Source organism: Geotrypetes seraphini, chromosome 7 (assembly GCF_902459505.1).
Source record: "Geotrypetes seraphini chromosome 7, aGeoSer1.1, whole genome shotgun sequence".
NCBI lineage: Eukaryota > Metazoa > Chordata > Amphibia > Gymnophiona > Dermophiidae > Geotrypetes > Geotrypetes seraphini.
This window is the reverse complement of record NC_047090.1, coordinates 88,719,553-88,741,096: the sequence shown is the minus strand read 5'-3', so window position 1 is coordinate 88,741,096 and position 21,544 is coordinate 88,719,553. Positions and strand designations below refer to the sequence as shown.

The 21,544-nt window shown below is 42.2% G+C and overlaps 1 protein-coding gene across 2 annotated transcripts in view; it reads right to left on the bottom strand.

Annotated features, from left to right (window-relative positions):
* The window catches only part of EGLN3 (egl-9 family hypoxia inducible factor 3), a 57,289-nt gene extending 42,941 nt beyond the window's left edge, over positions 1 to 14,348 (bottom strand). The window contains exon 1 of one of the 2 annotated variants that reach the window (XM_033950874.1): positions 13,857 to 14,348. In XM_033950874.1, coding sequence (XP_033806765.1) covers positions 13,857 to 14,210 — 354 coding nt within the window. In that variant the 5' untranslated portion in view covers positions 14,211 to 14,348. Of the gene's footprint in view, positions 1 to 12,105; positions 12,463 to 13,856 lie in introns of those variants that run through there. The other variant, XM_033950872.1, reaches the window with a different exon arrangement.
* Positions 14,349 to 21,544: the final 7,196 nt, after the last annotated feature.

Here is a 21,544-nt window from a genome sequence, read left to right as displayed (position 1 = left end):
TTGCATAGGGAGAGGTATGGCCAGAAGGAAAAAGGAGGTATTGATGCCCCTGTATAAGACTTTGTGAGACCTCATTTTGGTGAGACCTCATTGTGTACTATTCTGGAGGCCACACTTTCAAAAAGACATAAAAAGGATTGAGTCGGTCCAGAGGAAGGCTACTAAAATGGTATGTGGTCTTCATCATAAGGTGCATGAGGCAGACTTAAAGATCTCAATCTGTATACTTTGGAGGAAAGGCGGAAGAGGGGAGGGGAGGTATGATAGAGATAAAAATACCTACATAATGTAAATGCGCATGAGTCTAGTCTCTTTTATTTGAAAGGAAACTCTGCAATGAGGATGAAGTTAAGAGGTGATAGGTTCCAGAGTAATCTAAGAAAATACTTTTTTACAGAAAGGGTAGTAGATGCATGAAACAGTCTCCCAGAAGAAGTGGTGAAAACAGAGACTGTGTCTGAATTCAAAAGGGCCTGGGATAGACACATGGGATCTCTCGGAGAGAGAAAGAGATAATGGTTACTGCGGATGGGCAGATTAGAAGGGCCATTTGGCCTTTATCTGCCATCGTGGTACATTCATTAGTGATACAATAACTAGATTACTGTAATTCTCTTTATGATGGTTTATGCCAAAAAGATATTCATAGACTTCAGATTATACAGAATACCGTAATTCATAATATTCGTAAATTTGACCATGTCATTCCATTTCTGAAAGCAGCTCATTGACTTCCTATTAACCATCGAATTACATATACAATACTTTTACTAATTTTTAAATATGGGAGAGCCTCTTTATCTTGTACATAGCATATATACCATCAAGAACTCTGAGATCAGAAAATCAAAATTGCTTTCAGTTCATATGTATCAGGAAATAGTTCATGAGTATGTTAGAGCTGCTATTTTTTCAATAAATGATCCTCAGCTTTGAAATTCCTTACCATTATCACTTTGATTATTGACGTCCATTGATAAATTTAAGACTGGAGAAGTTATGTAAAATATAGAATATACCTATTGTGTTTGCCTCCCTTCTATTCTTTTAAACTGTAGTTCATCCTTCTAACCCTACAATCAAGTTGTTTTGTGGTTTTATGTTTTTACGTATTTTAAATTTGTTATTAGATTATAAATTGTAAGCTGCCCAGAAGGTTCACCATTGGGGCTGGATAGTAAGATTTTAATAAACTTGGAGACTTGGAAAATGTATGGTATGGTATGGTATGATATTGTATAGTCAATTGGATGTTGTCAACTCGCAGCTAATTATTATGTTACTCATATACCTAACTCTATTCTATACCTTACATGCTTAATTTTGTGTGCTAAGTATATAATTCTATGTGTGACTTTATAGAACTGGGTATGTGGATAGTACTAGGATGGAGCTGATTCCCATGGCCTAACTTTAGATGCCACACTTATACCTATTGAAACCTGGTATAAATGCTGGTGAACAAATTGGGCACACTGACCCATTGTTCAAGAACACCCCTGATATGCCCATACCTCTCCCATGGCCATACCCCCTTTTAAGCTAGGTGCTATGAGATGTAGGTGTATAATAGAATGGCAGCCAGCAGTGCAAGAAAATCCAGATCCATGCCAATTAATGTCAATTATTGATAGTAAAGAGCTTGTTAGCCATTAAGTTGTGCACACATCTCAGAAGATCTAGGTGCCATATATAGAATCCAAGGAAGTGTGTTTAACTTCTTGGGAATCTTCCAGGTACTTGTGACCTGGCTTGGTCACTGCTAGATGCAGGATACTGGGCCAGATGGACCTTTAGTGATGTCTGAGGTTGAATTGTTAATATATTCTTAGAGAAACTGGGCCTTTTCTCCCTCGAACAGAGGAGATTGAGAGGGGACATGATCAAAACATTCAAGGTACTGAAGGGAAAAGACTAAGTAGATAAGGACAGATTTTTCACCCTCTCCAAGGTAGGGCACTCTCTAAAATTGAAAGGGGATAGATTCCGTACGAACATAAGGAAGTTCTTTTTCACCCAGAGAGTGGTAGAAAACTGGAACGCTCTTCCAGAGTCTGTCATAGGGGAAAACACCCTCCAGGGATTCAAGACAAAGTTAGACAAGTTCCTGCTGAACCAGAACGTACGCAGGTAAGGCTAGTCTCAGTTAGGGCGCTGGTCTTTGAACAGAGGGCCGCCGCATGAGCGGATTGCTGGGCACGATGGACCACTGGTCTGACCCAGCAGCGGCAATTCATATGTTCTCATCTCTACTGCAGAGACTAAAGCAGTTGCTAAAACCATGCTGTTTGTTTATTCATTGAGCAGACTTATAAGAACTTGCCAGTGTTGATGGGTATGGAAGGAAACCAAGAAAAATATTGAAACTCTATCAATTATCACACTATGAGAGCTGGAAAGTAAAGCTATAGAAAAGAACAACATAAAGAGAACATGATATCCATCTTATATACTTCAATACACTGCCATAAGTGTTCCATTTACTCAACTCATTAGTTAGGAAACTCTCAAAATACAAAAAGCTAATACAGTGATATCTTGGAATCCGAACTTAATCAGTTCCAGAACCCCGTTCGAGTTCCAAAGCGTTTGAGTTTCAAGACAATTTTTCCCATTGCAAATAATAGAAACTGGATTAATCCATTCCTGGGTCCCACAAACTCAAATTTTAACAGGAAATACACTGGATTTTAAGGTAAAATATTAACAAATATTCCAAAGCAGCATTCAGATTCTGGGGCACAAACACACATATACAGGGACACAAACACACATATACAGGATTCCAAAGCAGAGTTCGGATTCCAAGACAAAATTTACTACAAAAAAAAGTTCGGATTCCAAGTTGTTCGAGTTCTGAGGCGTTCGGATTCCGAGGTACCACTGTATAACAATCACTATATAATATGTAATATCATTTATTACTACAAATTCAGAAATTGATTATATAACTTATCATTTAACATCACATTAACTCATACATAAATCAAACAGACTGAGCCCTCCAGTTCATTCAACCCAATTAAAATGTCTCTTATTAAAGTGCATTGAAGTGTTCACTTGTGTAAATATCCATGAATTAGCAGCAAAACAAATTTTCAATTGATGTTTCTAGTTGTAGATGTCTTCACTTGACTCAGTCTTTCATTCCATAATATCACGAATATTTAGATGCCATGAACAGTAGTCATGCTCGTCACATTTCCGTGTTTCGCCAAAAAGGCGTCCTCAGGAGCTTCACTGGTTACTAAAAATCATGTTTTTCATACAGATGAGGGGGGTCAAAAAATGATGGGCCCAGGGTGTCACATATACTAGGTACATCACTGCTGACATTCACTACAATCTAATCTTTGGAAGAAGGTACCAATATTGGATACATCCATTCATTTCAAATGTGCTTCCTATAAATTCTCGTTCACAGAATAAACAACCATGTCAAATATTTTTTATAGAAACATCCCTATATCTCAGCATTGAAACATCTAGAGAGGCCTAGATATATGAATGCCATTTCAGAACAAGGGCCAAACATGGGGAAGCCAACTATGTATAGGCGGCACGGTTAGTGCATGAAGAGAGTGTGTTCTGGATGGACTTACAATACAGATGTGGATTTCTTGTGTGAAATGGGAAATCTACATCTGCACTAAAATAAATGTAGACACAGCTGACCTGTGGCATGGATAAGTGCCTGCTTTAAGCGACAACTGTAAATCCTGATGCAATCACCTTCCTCCTGGTGTTTGCAACTCCTACAATGATCCCCAAAGCCATCCATTTCCCTCGCGGCCAAAGGCCCCTTCATCATTCCCCCCAGCAACAGCCCACTTAAAGGTTGGGCAATGACCCACCATGTAGTACCCTTCCCCAAGGGGTCAAAGGTGTCAATATGTGCACCTTCCCCCTACCTATCCTTGATCCAATCTCTAGGACCTGGTGGAGTCAGAATGATACTCACTCACTAACTGCCTCAGCAACTGGACCTCTCAAAATGGCCACTGAGGCCTCTTACATGGTACAGACCACTGGTAAGTCTGGAAACTGGATCAGTGGTGGTGGGAACACTGCCAGGGGGAGAACACATAGGCCCTGATTCTAGAAGTGGCACCTAGAAGTGGCGCACTGAACTCAAAATTCTTTAATTGGCTTAATTAAGGTGATAATTGACCATGACATTAAAAGCTAATTATAAAAATGTAAAGGGGTATTTTCGAAAGGACATCTAAGTCTGAGGTTGGACATTTTGGGCAAAATGTCCACAAACCCAGCAGAGAAAATGTCTGTTTTCAAAACTGCCAGATGTCTATCTTTTATTTTTGAAAATGACCTATACAGTATATAAGTTTTGGTCCTTAGGACATCTATCTTTTTTGGCTATTTTCAAAAATAAAAATGCAGAAAAGCAAGTTTTGTAGATGTACCCAACTAGCTTGTCTGATCACAGCAGAGGAAGCCCCATCATCTGAGCTGGATTTAGGGATTCCTGCTGGCTCAGCTGATGGGAATTCCCCCTGCCAGGATCAGCTGAGCCACAGAGATCTACATCCCTCCCCCTGACATCTCCCAGCATCCCCCCGACATCCCCAGACCCTCCCTTACATCTCCCCACATCCCCCAACATTGTTGGACCCCCTTTCCTTCGGTGGCAGGAGGGAGTGGGCATCCCTCCTGCCTTTTCGCTGCCATAGGGGAAGGTGGTCAACATGAGGGAGTGGGCATTCCTCCTACCATATTTTTCTCATGTGGGAAGGGCGGAATGGCAAGATGGAATGGGCAAACCTCCTGCCGATTTTTGCTAGCGTGGATGGGGGGGGGATTCCCAGTACCGTGTTTGTCGGGGCTCATCATGGAGAGCAGTTGTTTGCGGGGGGGGGGGTCTTTTTTTTAATGGGGCAAATATTATGCATGTTATACATGCGCAGCATCTGTGCCCATTAAAAAAAAGGGAAAAAAAGATTTCTTGCCCTGAACAGCTGAATGGCAGGAGCCTTTCCCCTGCTTCTCTCCTGTTCGGGCTTCCCCTGCTGGCTCTGCGCATATGTGAGAGTCGCTCTCACAGCGATGAATCAGACAGGAGAGGTAGGGACTATGACGAACCTCCGCATGAATCATTTGCATGCAAACTTTTTAGTGCATGAATAGCTCTTTTTGAATCGGCCAAAAATCGGATCGGAGCAGACCCACACGGTCTTACCGATCCTCTGTAGTGTATCTGAGCCCCAGTAACTTAGGTCATCTGAGGTGAAGTGTAGCATTTCAAACTCAGATGACCTATTAGCTCCCACCTGCATCTTTACTCCTGAGATGGCATAAAACATTAGCATTAGGAAGAGAGTAAAAAAAACAAGTGTGCAACATTTTTGCATGGATTGTTACCGTAGGAGCAATTTGTTCCTCACCAAATTACATGTGTTTTGCATATCCATACACCATCCTTTAGAGGTGCCAAGTTATAGAAATTGCCCAATTAGTGAGCAAGGTCCTAATATCAGGAATCATAAAGTATAAGCACATCAGATTTACTGATCAGGACTGCAATTACTGCCATGGCGTTAAAAGAGTGTTACCTTCAAAAGCATAAACACAGGAAATCCCTGTTGCAATTTCAGGGCATGTAACAGCACACAAAGCCGTCTGTAAAGCCATTCCTCATATTGCCTCTTCCTGCACAATGAAACTAATTTAGCAATGAAAATATTGCACAATGCTGTCACAAAGATGGAATGTTACAAAGAAACCCACTGCAATTACTTCACCAGCAATCAAGACTGAAGTCACGTAGCATGCACGCACCCATAAAGTGCATATCTTTCCTCCTCCCGTTCACTTTCGCCATAGACCTGAAGTCATCTCTGATAGGAAGTTACCAGACACGGTGTAACAGGCTGACACGGTGGCTCGGCGCTAGGGTTAGGCACTGCCCCTGTGGAAGAGGTAGATTTGATTCTCAAGCCAGGACTCTGTTTCCCCAGTCCAGCTGAGGCTGGGATGTCACTAACAAAGCAGTGACTGGGAGGAGGCACTTAGAAAAACGCAGCTAATAAGGGGCACTGATCTAAGTGCTATTCTGCAAATACCTGTTTAAGTTACATAGGGCTAGATTCAATATATGGCACCCAAGATTAGGCGTTGGGATGATCCGCGCTAAACTAGTATTCTGTAAAGGTGCGCTCTGTGTGGAACAGCCTTTATAGAATACTAGCTTAGTGCAAATCTCCCCCAGATTCTAAATACTTCGACCAAAGTTGCGTGCGCAAATCTGTGTGCAATGCTTATGTGTGCACGGAACTTAATTAACAAACCAATCAGTGTCGATAACTGCCAGTTAATAAGCAATTATTGGCATTAATTAGAATTTATGCATACCACTTTCTAAGTGTATTCTGTAATGTAAATGCATGTAAATTCTATTGCATGGATCCCAAAAAGGGCATGGGCATTCCTAAAAGTTAGATGCACTGTTATAGAATATGCCCGATCTGCACGGAATTCAGGTTTTCATTGACATAAATGGAAGCACCTAAATGTCAGGCATTTAGACTAACATCTCTCTCCTCTCCTTCCTACAGTCTGGCAGAATACTTCACAGAAAGTAATTGCTAAAAGAATAGTGCGCTTCATTATTCCCTCCCCCCCCCCCCTTTTACAAAACCACAATAGCAGTTTTTAGCGTAGGCCAGCGCGCTGAATGCTCTGCACTGCTTCCGCCACTCATAGAGTTCCTATACGCATCAGGAGCAGCGCCAGCCTGCACCAAAAACCGCTATTGCCACATAGGGAGGACATATGCACAAAACACAACAGACTCTCAACAAATTTAAAATAAGGGGACCACACATCATTAAGAGAGATATAAAAGCAAAAAACGGAACTGGAAAGCTCAAGAAGTCAGACTCTGCATGTATAGCATTAGTAGAGAAATAAAAACTCAAATGCAAGATATCATAGAAGAACATTTGCCAAAGCTGACATATTCCACAGCAAAACGTACTAAAGTATCTTGCAGTAATTTGCCTGCCAGCGTGTGTCAAATGGACAGATCTTGCAAGAGAATTAGAGAAATAGAGAAAGAAAATGCTCAGATGTTTTTTTTTACCTTTGTTCTCTGAGCATTTTCTCTCTCCAATTGCTTTAATCCCAGAGCCTCTTTTCTGTTTTTCTCTAATTCTCTTGTAAGGTCTTCTATCCATTTGACATGTCCAATAGAGAATAACACAGTGACAAAATTCATCACCGTTCCCATCCCCGCGGATAACCGCGGGAAACCATCTTCATGTCATTCTTTAAGGAGAGAGGGAAGAATCAGAGTATGAATGGCCACAACCACTGTCCCTCAAGCTTTGCTTTGAAGAATGCTGGTGTAGAAGGACTGAGGTTGAAATAGACACTAGAAAATGACATGGGATTATTTCCCGCGGTTATCCGCGGGGACGGGGACGGTGATGAATTTTGTCACCGTGTCATTCTCTAATGTCCAGCACCCATCTTCCCTTTGCGTTCCTTATCCTTCCTTATGTCCTCTCTGCATCCTCCTCACATATTCCTCATCATCCTTCTCAGTGTCCCTATCCTCCCCCCCCCCCCCCCCCACCAAACCAGCAGCTGCAGAATTGGAATCTCTGCTCCAGTCTGGAATAAGCTGCCTCATGATCACAGAACTGCATACATACCCTACACCAGGGGTGCCCACACTTTTTGGGCTTGCGAGCTACTTTTAAAATGACCAAGTCAAAATGATCTACCAACTATAAAATTTAAAAAAACACAAAGCACACTGTATACAGAGAAAATGTTAATTATCATTTATATTCCACGGGTTTTCAAAGAGGTCAAGGCAGATAACTTTATGCAATGTCACCTCAGTAACAACCGTACACAAAATAGACAAATATACCCCCTCTCTTTTCACTAAACCGCGATAGCGGTTTTTAGTGCAGGGAGCTGCACTGAATGCTCTGCGCTGCTCTCGATGCTTATAGGCTCCCTGCGCTAAAAACCGCTATCGCAATTTAGTAAAAGAGAGCCATAGTGCAAAATATAGACAGCAGATAAAAATTCTCAAACGGACACATTTTGATCACTAAATTGAAAATAAAATCATTTTTTCCTACCTTTGTTGTCTGGTGATTTCATGAGTCTCTGGTTGCACTTTCTTCTTCTGACTGTGCATCCAATATTTCTTCCCTTCTTTCAGCCTCCTATATGCTTCCTCTCCTCCAGACCTCATTCCCTCCACCAACTTTTTCTTCCTCTCTCCCTGCCCTCCTCACCTTTCTTTCTTTCTGTCTGTCTTTCGTTCAGTCTCCCTGCCCCCCCCTTTCTTTCTGTATGTCTGTCTTTCTCTCTCCATGCCCCCTTTCTTTCTGTCTGTCTCCCTGTCTTTCTCTCTTCATGCCCCCTTTCTGTCTGTCTCCCTGTCTGTCTTTCTGTATCCCTGCCCCCCCTTTCTTTCTTTCTCCCTGCTCTCCCCCAAGCCAACGCCATCAGGGAACAGGCCGTCAGGCAGCAATTGGCTGGCCCGGAACGTCCTCTCCGAATTCAGAATTGACGTCGGGTGAGGAAGGTTGGTCAGCCCAGCACTTCAGTGTCCTCTTTACAGGGTCGGGAAGCAGGTAGAACGGAAGGCAACGCGAGTCAATCATGGAGCCCGGGATGGGCTCTGCGATCGATTCGCGTTGCCTTCGCGATCTACTGGTCGATCGCGATCGAGCTTTTGGGCACCCCTGCCCTACACTAACAATCCTACTCACTATGGAGTAAGGTCTATATATGTCATCTGAAAAAGATTGGTGCTTAGTGTGACTCTATAAATTGCCTCCAGAGTTAGGTTTATAGAATCGTTTGTATCGCCCGTCCGCAAGGCTAACATTTAGGGGCAGGCATTTATGCTAATGAAAACCAGACCTAAATGCCTGTGCTTAAGCTGTGCACTGATTAGGCACATTCTATAACAATGTATCTGGGCCCCAGTAACTTAGGTCAGTGATTCCCAACCCTGTCCTGGAGGAACACCAGGCCAATCGGGTTTTCAGGCTAGCCCTAATGAATATGCATGAGAGAGATTTGCATATGATGGAAGTGATAGGCATGCAAATTTGCTTCATGCATATTCATTAGGGCTAGCCTGAAAACCCAATTGGCCTGGTGTTCCTCCAGGACAGGGTTGGGAACCACTGACTTAGGTCATCTGAGGTGAAGTGTAGCATTTCAAACTCAGATGACCTATTAGCTCCCACCTGCATCTTTACTCCTGAGATGGCATAAAACATTAGCATTAGGAAGAGAGTAAAAAAAACAAGTGTGCAACATTGTGTGCAACATAATGAGGTCCAGTAGTGATCCCCAGTTGCTCCTGCCTTTGTCGGTGCAATCGTTTCGCAGTACTATCACTAGGGTCAGGCTTCTTTATATACAGAAACCTGACCCCTGTACCAACACCTATAAGGGCAAGAGTGAATCACTCTTGATTGGATCCCTTTGACCTCGTGAATTCATAAAGGTAAGCCTGGGGGGGGGGGGGGCTACAGATAAGTGGGCGTATCTTTTGAGAGGGGGCCTTTACCATTTGGGGATATTTCCAAGTGAAGAGGAGTTACTTCCGAGGGAACTTCTAGGTGGGGGCAACATCCAGGAAGGTTTGAAAGTGGGCCCCATCAAGAGCAGATATAACTGATGAGAAGCTATTCAGGAGGGGGGGGGTTTGATTTGGGGGGGATTCAAGGAGTACTTTGGCCAGCTCCTATAAGACGTGCCCAGCAGCATCGGGCCCAGGACAGTAAATGATCACAGTTTTTGGTTATTTTTCATAAGAACATAAGAATTGCCGCTGCTGGGTCAGACCAGTGGTCCATCGTGCCCAGCAGTCTGCTCACGCGGCGGCCCCTAGGTCAAAGACCAGCGCCCTAACTGAGACTAGCCCTGCCTGCGTACGTTCTGGTTCAGCAGGAACCTGTCTGACTTTGTCTTGAATCCCTGGAGGGTGTTTTCCCCTATGACAGACTCCGGAAGAACGTTCCAGTTTTCTACCAGTGCATTATAGATTTTACATCCCTTCACATGTTTTGCATCTCATTACTATGTAACACAGTATGACTTCATCTCATTGCATTCCATCTAGAAACTTGGCATTATTGCCTTTTAAGTCACATTACAGAGCAAATAATGCAAGCTATAGCCATAAAATAGCTTGTTACTACCCCCCCCCCCCCAAATCCTTTGAGTGTCAGGCCCCCAAATCTCAATCCCTGCTTACAAATTATTCAGGTTTTCCAAAGTCCTTCTACCAAATTAATCAGTACATACTTTTAAGGGCACCACAACCATCACCTGAAAAAAGTGATTCTTGCAACTGACTGGGGTTCCCCCGTAGTCAGGTTTTCAGGATATCCACAAATCTATCTCATGCATATTCATTGTAGATATCCTGAACACCTGACTGGCTGGTTCCCTCAGGAAAGGTTTGGAAAGCACTGCCTTAATCTGAACTTCTTCCACACACTAACGTGGAGCTGAAAGGGAGAATGCGTTTAATACAGGTCCTCTAAGCTACTATAATATTTATCAACTCTTTTGAACATAAGAAAAACCATGCTGAGTCGAGCCAAGATTCATGGAAACCGGCATCCTTCTGACAGTGGCCCATTCATGTCACAAGAATCAAGCTGATTCCAAAAATTAGATTTATTTCATACAGCTTATTCCCAGGTTTGAACAACAGCTCTCCCAGGCTAATAATTATTTGATTGACTTTTCCTCCAAGAACTTATCATAACTTCCTTTGAATCTCACTTTGTAAATCACATACCCAGTTTAACCCACATACCCAGTTAAGTCTCTATCATATCCTCTCTTAGTTGTCAGCTAAACAGTCTAAATATTAGCACGGCTGGTGCAAGCATTTAGCCTTATGCCCCTACCTCAATTAACTTTCAGGCCCCTAGTATCCTCCTTCCCCCCACCAAGACATCATCTCATTTGAGTCTAATGAGAGCAATTTACATACTGGTGGAATGCTTTGCCAGGAGTTCTGCGATTATGCACTGTTAGATTGGGTTTTAAGAAAATGTTGAAAACGCAATTGTTTGTAAACACCTTCTTATGTTGAGACTTTATGAAATATAAGTCCCTTCTGATGGATTAATAGATTGATGATTTGAATATTAGAAACATAGAAACATATTATAGCAAAGGGTTTTTTTTGTAACCAGTTAATTTGTATGTATTGTCCATTATTTATGTCTATGGCTATGTAAACCGTATAGTTAATATTCTGTAAATACATTTTAAAAATAAATAAATATTAGCAGCAATTGTTTTGTTTCCACTGCAGTTAATCTTTGCTCCCCTAAGTGACTGACCAGTTTTGCCTAACAGTTGGGCCAGCCCTGATAAGACATGATATACCTATTTCAAACAGCACACTTGTCAAAAAAAAAATCTAATATGGAAAATAGCAACATCTACACTCAGTCATTTTCAATGCCCCAGGTACATTAGATTGATTGTGAGCCCGCCGGGACAGATAGGGAAAAATGCTTGAGTCCCTGAATAAATTCATGTAAACCGTTCTGAGCTCCCCTGGGAGAAAGGTATAGAAAACTGAATAAATAAAATAAATGCCAGATGTCTAAAATTATTACGGTTCTTTGTGATACGACCCTTATTTTAGAAGGAGACAAAGCATTCGTTTATAAGCCCGATAGGGAAAAATGCTTGAGTCCCTGAATAAATTCATGTAAACCGTTCTGAGCTCCCCTGGGAGAAAGGTATAGAAAACTGAATAAATAAAATAAATGCCAGATGTCTAAAATTATTACGGTTCTTTGTGATACCACCCTTATTTTAGAAGGAGACAAAGCATTCGTTTATAAGCCTACCCAACATGAAAAGTTAAAAGACAACCAAGGAGTTGGTTTCTGTCTCTTTAAGGCTAAAAGGCAACAAAGTTGAGTGGACTGCACTTGCTTGAGAAAGGCACGACGCACCTATTTAGTAATACGTTACTTAGTCTTTTTTTACATGGATAATAGTTCTTTCTAAATGTAAACTTACTAATAAGCCCGTGACCTGCAATAGGCATGAATGTCTCGTCCGCTATCTTACCTTGGACCGTTCTTTGACATAGTATTTGCCCAACCTGCTTCCACACAGCAGAACCAGCCGGTCTATCAAGGACAGAAGAAAGCCGATGGCCTCGCATCCTTCCTCGGTCCCGGCGATCCAAGCGATTTTGTCGCCCCGGAGGTGACTCTGAGACATGCCCTGGCACCGGCCGGCCAGCAGCCCGTCCTTGAGCGCCCCGCAATAGTGCATGCATTTCACCTGCTCCAGCACGCAGTCGCCGATCACCTCCCCAAGAAAGCTGTCCAGGTAGCAAAATCCGGTGTCATGTAAACGGGGAACAATGTGCTCCAGGGCCAGTTTTTCCAAATCTATATTTGCAATATATCTAAGAGGCATGTTTAAAAAAAAAAACAACAACAACAAAACACTGGCCTCTGGAGACAGCGATGCAGGTGGCTGGGCGCTTCTCAGCGCATTTATGAGCAGCAAAGTCTTCCGCCTAACTAGGACAGACTTTCCCTTTTTTGGGGGGGAAAAAATGATATGGCTTATGAGAAAATGTGTGTGGGGGGGAAATTGCTCGCGTCACTAATCATGGAGAAGAATACCTGAACATTCCCCAACTGGTCGACCGCACGCAGAATTCACACACTCATTACACTTTTCTGCTAGTTTCCAGTGTTGTTTAAATTACAATCCCTCCGCTCGTACCTTTCTACTGATAAAAAAAAAATATTGGTGCAACTGATGCTCCCTTTAATCCCCCGACATCGGTTTTATTTACATGGAGCAGATGGCTCGCCTCGCCCCCTCCTTTTACTAAAACACATGCTACGTGCAGAAAGTGTTGTTTCCCTTGCGCGACATGGGAGGATGGAGACTCGTTCTGCCTACTCCTTTTCTCCACACAGCCCAATCACTGATGACCGGGGGCGTGGCCTAGCAGTCCCCGAGCTAGAGGTTCAGTTAGAAGCCGCTGGACCGCGCTGCACGTGTTTGACTAACAGCCCGGGCTGAGGTTCTGGGAATGCAGGCGAGGCTGCAGGGATTGGAGGATAGTCGAGAGGCGTGGCCCCGTCGCTTAGTCACAGCGTCTATAGGGCGTGGTTTCCGCCATTGAGGAATTCTCCTTCAGCATGTAGACCAGCAGCTATAGGCAATGGCATAATATACAGTACTACAATACAATATAAAAGAAGAAGTGGGGTCCTGACAGCAGCAATTGTGTTCTCCTGCATACTAAGCACAGTGCTTCTTCAGTAAACTCGGAGTAAACCAAAATTACATATCAGTCTGATGTAATGTTTTCAATGCCAGAATAAAGTCCAAAATAAGGCTATTGTAATTGTTCAATTTGATGGAATACTTTAATACTAAAAATGAGGTTTAAAAACTCTTCCTCCGCATTTCTTTATTATTTACTATCGACTTGAAATTATGTTTGTGCCTCACTTTACGATTTATGTGACAAATTAATTCTCTGTGTGTGTCCTGCTTCAGTTCAAACTTTTCCTAACAATTATTTGCATTTTCACTGCCATTTAAGGCATTACGCCATCAAAATATCTGGCTTTTTTATCTGTTGCATGCAACATGTGCTACAAATAGACGCTTTGAGATTTTACTCAGTGATACTAGATCAAAAAAAATTAAGAGAATAGGTGGGTATTGGAATGTGTAAATCAAACTTTCACTGTACTGTGGGTTTTTGACTAACTGGACACCAACCTGGAAAAACGGAATCAGAAACAAAGTTATTGCAGAGGTTCAATTACAGAATGTACACTAACCTTATGCCTCCCTCTAATTTTGTAATGTCCAAGTTTTCCATCTGCATACATGATCAGTTTATCCATTTTTGACAGCAGGACTCCTATATTTTCACATCCTTGCTCGTTGCCTTCTACCCAAAGAATTTTATCCCCGCGAATAGCTCGGTTGCTCCCCGATTTTTGATTTGCAAGCTCTCCATCTTGAAACTTGCCGCTCTGATGCAGAGCCAGGACCTCTTGCAAGATCTTCTCACCACATTTGTGTCCCACGAAATTGTCCACTATGCACAAGCCATATGATTCCATGCAAGGCACAATATACTGTAAAACCAGCCTCTGGGAATGGATTCTTTTATGCTCTTTATGAGACATTCTCTTCTTAGGGGTTAAAGTCAGCGTGCACCCTATTGCATTGAGCTCCCCAGATCTGCCTGCTGAAGCCCCTGCTGTACATTTCGGATGCTCTCCCAGATGATCTTTTCTTTCCTTGCCGCTTTCTGTATTATTTGGCCTACTGAAGACAGATTTCCTGCTTTCTAATGAATCACAATGGATTTCTTCTAGTAGTTCGGGGTTCACCGTAGCTGCCATTGCAGGTACGATATGAAACGACCCCTCCCCCCTCTTTGACGGGTTCACATGCCGCAGCCTCAGCGAGGGAAAACCTGCGCTCCACTCCTCCCATGCAGAATGACTGTTTTCGGCCGCGCGCACGCTGAAGGGTACGGGTTTCGGGGGCGTGTACGTCTCCTCCTGCACCGCAGCTGCCCTCTCGGGACGCGTTGCCGAGGAGATGGAGCGCAAAGCAGAGGCCAACATCTGGCAGATCCCCCCTGATGCTAGTACATGCCCAAAGGAGATAGTTCTGTGGGTGCTAAGCACCCCTAGTATTAAACAAGCTCATTCACTGTATCCAAGGAGGGGCAATTTGTGTTGTTTGCCGACACCCCTAATCATTTGGAAATAAAACCCACCCAACCCGAAAGCTTCCAAGACCCTAAAACGAAGGCTGCTGTCTAGTTTGCAAATACTTCCCACCCCACCTCCATCATAACGAATTAATCTAAATTCTTTAGACAAATGTATAAATTTGCTAATGTACTCAACCATATTTATTCAATTACAAATATACATTTTCAACTTTTAAAGTTTTTTTCAGGCTTAGGTGCACTAGTCAATTCATTTTTACACCTGTGCTTATTACACTGCATAAAGCATAGTATCCCTCACACTCCACTTTAAAGGTTAACAAATAAAAACAAAAAAATAGAAGCTAACAGAAACTGACTTGAATTGGTCTCTGTGCAGATACTGGGATAGACGGACCATTGGTCTGACCCAGTAAGGCTATTCTTATGTTCTTATTTTTTTTGGTTCAGTTTCTGCCAAAACAGAAACTTAAACTGCAACCAAAAACTTACTGCCTGGTTTCAGTAGAAACCAAAACTGAAAACTAGGGTTTTGTTCTTTGAATGTGAACATGGGAATTGTCAGAGCTGGCAACTGGCAGCCCTTTGCAAACCCCACAGGAGATTATTATTACTCTCCAGTCCCAGGAGGAGAGCCATTTTAACAAGGACCTCTCAACAAGTCTGGTACATTTAGGTTCTCAAGTCAATGCGGATGTAGATAAATAACCTTTGAGACAGGGCCTTTGTGGGAATCTGTTTTAAAAAAAATCATGATTACCAGCTTTTTATGCTTACCTGAACTGTTTACAAATAACAAGAGAAAGTAGCACTAAAAGCCGCAGTATAAAGCAATAAACCGAACAGCACCCACCTACCTCAACAACCATCTAAATCATAACCATATTTCCAGACTAAGAAGAACCCAGATCCTATTCTCCCACCCTCCACTTAAGGGAACTCAGCGCAAAAAAATGTACGACGGCCTCCTAGCAGCGAAGCTGGACCCCTCCATTACCAACCTGTTGACAACTTCAAGTGACTTTAAATCATTCCGAAAAGAAATCAAAACTTTGCTCTTCAAAAAGACTATACAACCTTCACATCCCTCCCTCCCCCGCATCCTCCCCCCTCTACGCAAACTACCGCTGACCTCCTACCCCTCCACTAATGACCCTATCAAGTAACCAACCCTAAACTTCTTCTTCCCTTCTAGTAATCCTCAATTCTCCCCCTTCCTCAATTTTCTCCCCATCGCCTCCACTAGTTAACGCCCCCAAAATTGTAACTCCCCTGCATCAACTGTGTAAGCGTCCTCTGCTTCTACTGTGTAAGCGCCCCCTAAATTGTACTTCCTGGAAATGTCCAGCTATCTTATACTGTAAATTGTAACTTCCTGGAAATGTCCAGCTATCTTATACTGTAAATTGTAACTTCCTGGAAATGTCCAGCTATATTATACTGTGATCCGCTTAGAACTGCAAGGTACAGGCAGAATAGAAGTCACCAATGTAATGTAATGTAAATGGCCTTAATGCACCCTTACCATGGGTTTTTTCTGCGTGCCTTGGCCGCCTCGAACTACTATGGCTTTGGCGGTATATAAGAATAAAATTATTATTATTATTTACGTCATGACTGGAATAGGCCAATTTTTCTTCCAGAATTAATAGGCATGCACTAATTGCACAATTAAAAATATTATTGCTTGAGCTCTTACTGCATCCATTTTGTAGGTGGTAGGAGCTCACGTGCTCACCACACGCTAATCAGCACACATCGATGCCCCACACACTAACTGATTTGTGCTCTCCACACTACACATACTTCCCAGAAAATAAAAAAATATTTTTTTGAGCGCAGTGTGTGCGTACAAATTGCCAAGTTTACTGAGTGACACCTTAGTACATTCCATGGCAACCCTTTTGAAGCTGCAGTAAACACACATTAGTGCTTACACAACTTACTAAAAGGACCCCAAAGATTCTTACATAAATGGGGAAAGGGAGTCCAAATATTGGTCGACATTGTGGACATTATATAAGCCTGATGCACAATACAGAATTAAAAAAAAACACATTGATGTGACTGAATGCAAGGACTATTAGGGGCTGCTGACAAATTCTCAGCCCAACCAAGAAGAGAATGATGTGGAGCCATGAAACTTACAAGTTATTCCACACTTTTCTTGACCCTTTTCGTTTTATTTCATTTCATATCATTGAAATGAAAAGGGTCAAGAAAAGTGTGGAATGACTTGTAAGTTTCATGGCTCCACATCATTTTCTAGCTCATTGGGCTGAGAACTTTTCAGTGGCCCCTCATATATGCTTTGAGACAATTAAGAGCAATAGATTTCTAAAATATTCTCTAATATATAAACTTCATTTCATTGTAATATCATTTCCCTACTAACACTATATGCTTGACCAGTACTTGTGCTTAAAAACAATTACTGCAGGTTCCTTTCTTATAGAACATAAGAGTTGCCATACAAGGACAGACTGAAGGTCCATCAAACCATTATCCTGTTTCCAACAGTGGCCAACCCAGGACACAAGTGTAATTAGAACGCTGCATCTTCATCATACTCAACAGAGTCTGGAAATTCTATAAAATCACCCAAATCATCTCCAAGCCAAAATATACAGATTAATTTAAATAATGAAAGACCATTTTTACCTTCAAGCAAAATAGCCTCTGCATACATGGTCCTTAGCTAATAAAAAGTGAAACTAAAAGCCACAGTGCTTTTATAATGGGAGATTTTAAAAAGAGACTAAACAGTACACCCTGGGTGCCGTCTTGGTGAGGGCACCAGCATCTCTCCTCCTCTCCACACACCCCTCGCTCCTTCCCACTCCTCCCTGCTGCGTTCACACCTTCAGTTCCCCCCACTATACCTCTAGCTCTTTGGGACGCGAGCAGCAGCTCTAACCTGCTCCTTGCGCCGGCCTCAGTGCTCCCCTCTGATGTCACATCTGGGTCCCACGACAAGGAAGTGGCATGAGAAGGAGAGCTGACGCCAGCGCGGGCAGCAAGTTAGAGATGCTGCTCACACCAGGGAAGCTAAACAGGGACGGGAAGGACAGCATGCGCAGCAGAGGGCGTGTGGAAGGAGCGAGGGGACAGAGAAGAGGGCAAGGGGGGATTCCACCACCCCGGCATCTCCCACCGTCGCTGTGCTGTTGGGACAAAGTATTAATTTTTGACTTTCACTGAAAAAATACAGTAAGGGGTCCTTTTATCAAGCTGCAGAAGGGGTTTAACACGCGTAATACCGCACGTTAAACTGCCTGCCGCGCTAGCCGCTAACGCCCACATTGAGCAGGAGTTAGTTTTTTAGCTGGCCGCAGGGGTTAGCGCGTGATGAAATGTCTGACACGCTAACCCCCGCTAGCGTGTCTTGATAAAAGGAGCCCTAAGTTTCAGCCCAAACCAAACTATGACCATAGCCTTTTGGCTAAAACCAAAATCAGGCAGAAAAAGGATTTGGGGACAATTTCGGCACTGACACTGAAACCAAAATTTGATCAGCCTCTAATGTAAAATAAGATGATAATTTTTACTGGACTAACTTCAACACCCTTTTACTAGTGTGCTGAAGCTTACTGCAGAATATGCTTAAGTATCTTGTAGTAATTTTCCCTTTTATATGTGCTAACCATGCAGTATTTTTATTTCTTTTCGTATTGGTATATTAAAGGTAGAGAATGGGTTTGCTAACTGAATAATACAGGGTTAACATGGAAGCACTTAACACCTCCTAAATAAGAGGATTGAGACTTGAAAATTTTTTTAAAAATAGAAAAAGCCTTTTTTACAGAACTGCTAGGAATGGGCTTAACATGTAGGAAAATTCACAGTCGAACATTCTAATATCCATAAAGAGGACCCATTAATAGATATTGGAAGCTAGAGTTTCCTTCCATAGGGTCAGGACAATATGAACAGAAGATGACAAATATCAGAATGTGTGATGATAACATGAATGCATTCCAGTGAAAGTCTCAATGGGAAGGAGAGGGTGGGGAAGAGGGGAAAACATACAGAGAGATGGATGGGCGATCAGAAGGTGAAAAACAGAATATTATAACTTATAACAGGGGTGTCCCACCTTTTGGCTTCCCTGGGCCACATTGGCTGAAAAAAAGTTTCTGGGGCCGCACAAAAATGCTGCAGCAAGACAGAGGAGGGAGCCGGCAAGACGGTAAACACCCGGGGGCAGCAGAGGAAAACACTGCATCGCCCTCAACTGGGGCCACACAAAATACTTCACAGGGCCGCAGGTTGGACACCCCTGACTTATAATATGATAGGAAACCAAGATATTTGTTAGCTGCAAGGTATCTCATCACCTTAACCTCAAACAACACAGGAATTTGTATATTCTGATACTGGCATCTTTTGCTCATACTATTCTAACATGAGGAAGGAGGTTTTGACTTCTGACAACTGGTCAAAAATGTGCCAGATTAATCCAATAAAAAGGTATCATCTTTATTTTGCATTCTAAGACTTTTTAAATTTATGAACCTCATATTCTAATCATTTCTATTTAGTTGAATGAATGGATCTAACTTATGTGCCACTGCAAATTCAATAACTCCTGGGGGAATTCTGGTAGTAAAACTAAAATTCTGTGAGCAATGTTTTTTCTTCTTTTTTATCGAAAAGATTTTCACTCAAAAAAAGATAAGATAATTTTTTAAGTAAACTAAGAAAAATATTATTTTAGAGAAATGGCCATTCTCAAGGTAACAGAAAGAATTTATATAGCCTAAATAATTGAGTAGAAGAAACACAAAAACAAACAAAGAAATTATATAGGTAACTAGCTGATGTCCCGGCGTTGCACGGGTATTTAATTATAGCAATAACACTGTAAATGGATTCAAATAAAGATATTTTATAGTGGTGAATGAAATTATTTTTTTACAGCTTAATAAAAAGTACAATATTCAAATTATAATGTGAAATATTTGACAAAATGAATACAATACAACTAACGCAAAACGTGATTATAAACAACAATTTTAGTTTCACCTCCTGGAGCAAGAACATATAAATTCTTGGGTGAACCCCCCTTGAGCAAGCAACATAGAGTTGTGGGCCGCAAGACCCCCAGAACATATCACCCCAGGTAGTGAGGGATCTGCATACCAAGTATCGTGCAAATCGGTCAAGCCGTTTTTGAATTACTGTGAGAATGGCAGCTTTTTACATTTTTTCCATTGTCATGAATGGGTGAAATCTGATTTTCTGTTTGTAGCTCCGCCCACGTGTGCAGGTGGGCCGCGAGACCCCCAGAACATATCACCCCAGGTCGTGAGGGATCTGCATACCAAGTTTCTTTCAAATCGGTCAAGCCGTTTTTGAATTACTGTGAGAATGGCAGCTTTTTACATTTTTTCCATTGTCATGAATGGGTGAAATCTGATTTTCTGTTTGTAGCTCCGCCCATGTGTGCTGGTGGGCCGCGAGACCCCCAGAACATATCACCCCAGGTAATGAGGGATCTGCATACCAAGTTTCGTTCAAATCGGTCAAGCCGTTTTTGCATGATCGCGGCACATACACACACACACACATACACACATACATACCTCCGATTTTATATACACTATATAGATTATTATAAGAGTAAATGTAGAACCCCACCCATAATGCCTAATTAATTTAAACTTTGTTACATCTTATCCAACCTAGGTTAAATAACACTGGTGCAGAAATATGGGTAGTTTGTTCTACCATGTTATTAGCCATAAATATTAAACATAATAAATCTCTCGCATTTTGAAGGTTCAAAGAACATGTGAGTGATTCCTGGAATAGGAAATTAAATATTTACATGGAAACCTATGATATAAGGAAGCACCCATCAACACTACTTGAGAGTTCAGAGACAAAAAGGCTTTTACACCTCAGCTGTGTCGAATGGGCAACATCTGGGAAAAGCTGAATCCTCTGTCCACAGAAGGGACATCCTTGTTCTTAAAGTAAGCTTTCACAATTGCAATCTTGTCACACTCAGAAACAAGTGAAACCAGGAAGGTTGCTATGTCAGGAAAAGAATCTTGCAGTTTCCAAGAACGCTGAAAGATTAAGGGCTCCTTTTACTAAGCTGCGATAGCGTTTTTAGCGCGCGCAGAATTTTAGCGGGTGATAAACCCGCGCTACGCGGCTAGAACTAACGCCAGCTCAATGCTGACATTAGTGTCTAGCACGCGTGGCAATTCTGTGCGCGCTTAGCGTGCGCTAAAACCGCTATCACAGCTTAGTAAAAGGAGCCCTAAAACTCTCAGCTTTTTCTATAATATCCAAGCCATCTTCTATTTCACTTGAAATGGCAGTGTTGCTTGATAGAGTCATATAATTTTTAGATATCAATCTCTCATGAATTGGAAAGCCTCAGTACTTCAGAAAAGTATTGTCCAAGCAAAATCTCAGGGGGAAATGTAATAACCTCTGATTTTTTTTTAAACTAATCACTCTCTTCGAATCCTACCTCCACCAGATCCACTCACAAATTCAAATTATCCTTCCCCTCTTTAAAAGGCATATCCCATACAGGAAAACTTGGGACATCCCTCCTCTTCAGGATCACCGAGCTGTGGAACAGCTTCACTGCCCCTCTTCGGAGTTCGACCTCCCTCCAACGCTTCCGAAAACATTTGAAAACCTGGCTTTTCGCTAAAATGTTACTACTCCCTCCCTCTCCATTATACTAAGTCCCCTCTTTCTTTCTTTTTACTAAGCCCTTCTCCTTTCCATTGGAGTTCCTTTCTATATTAATTC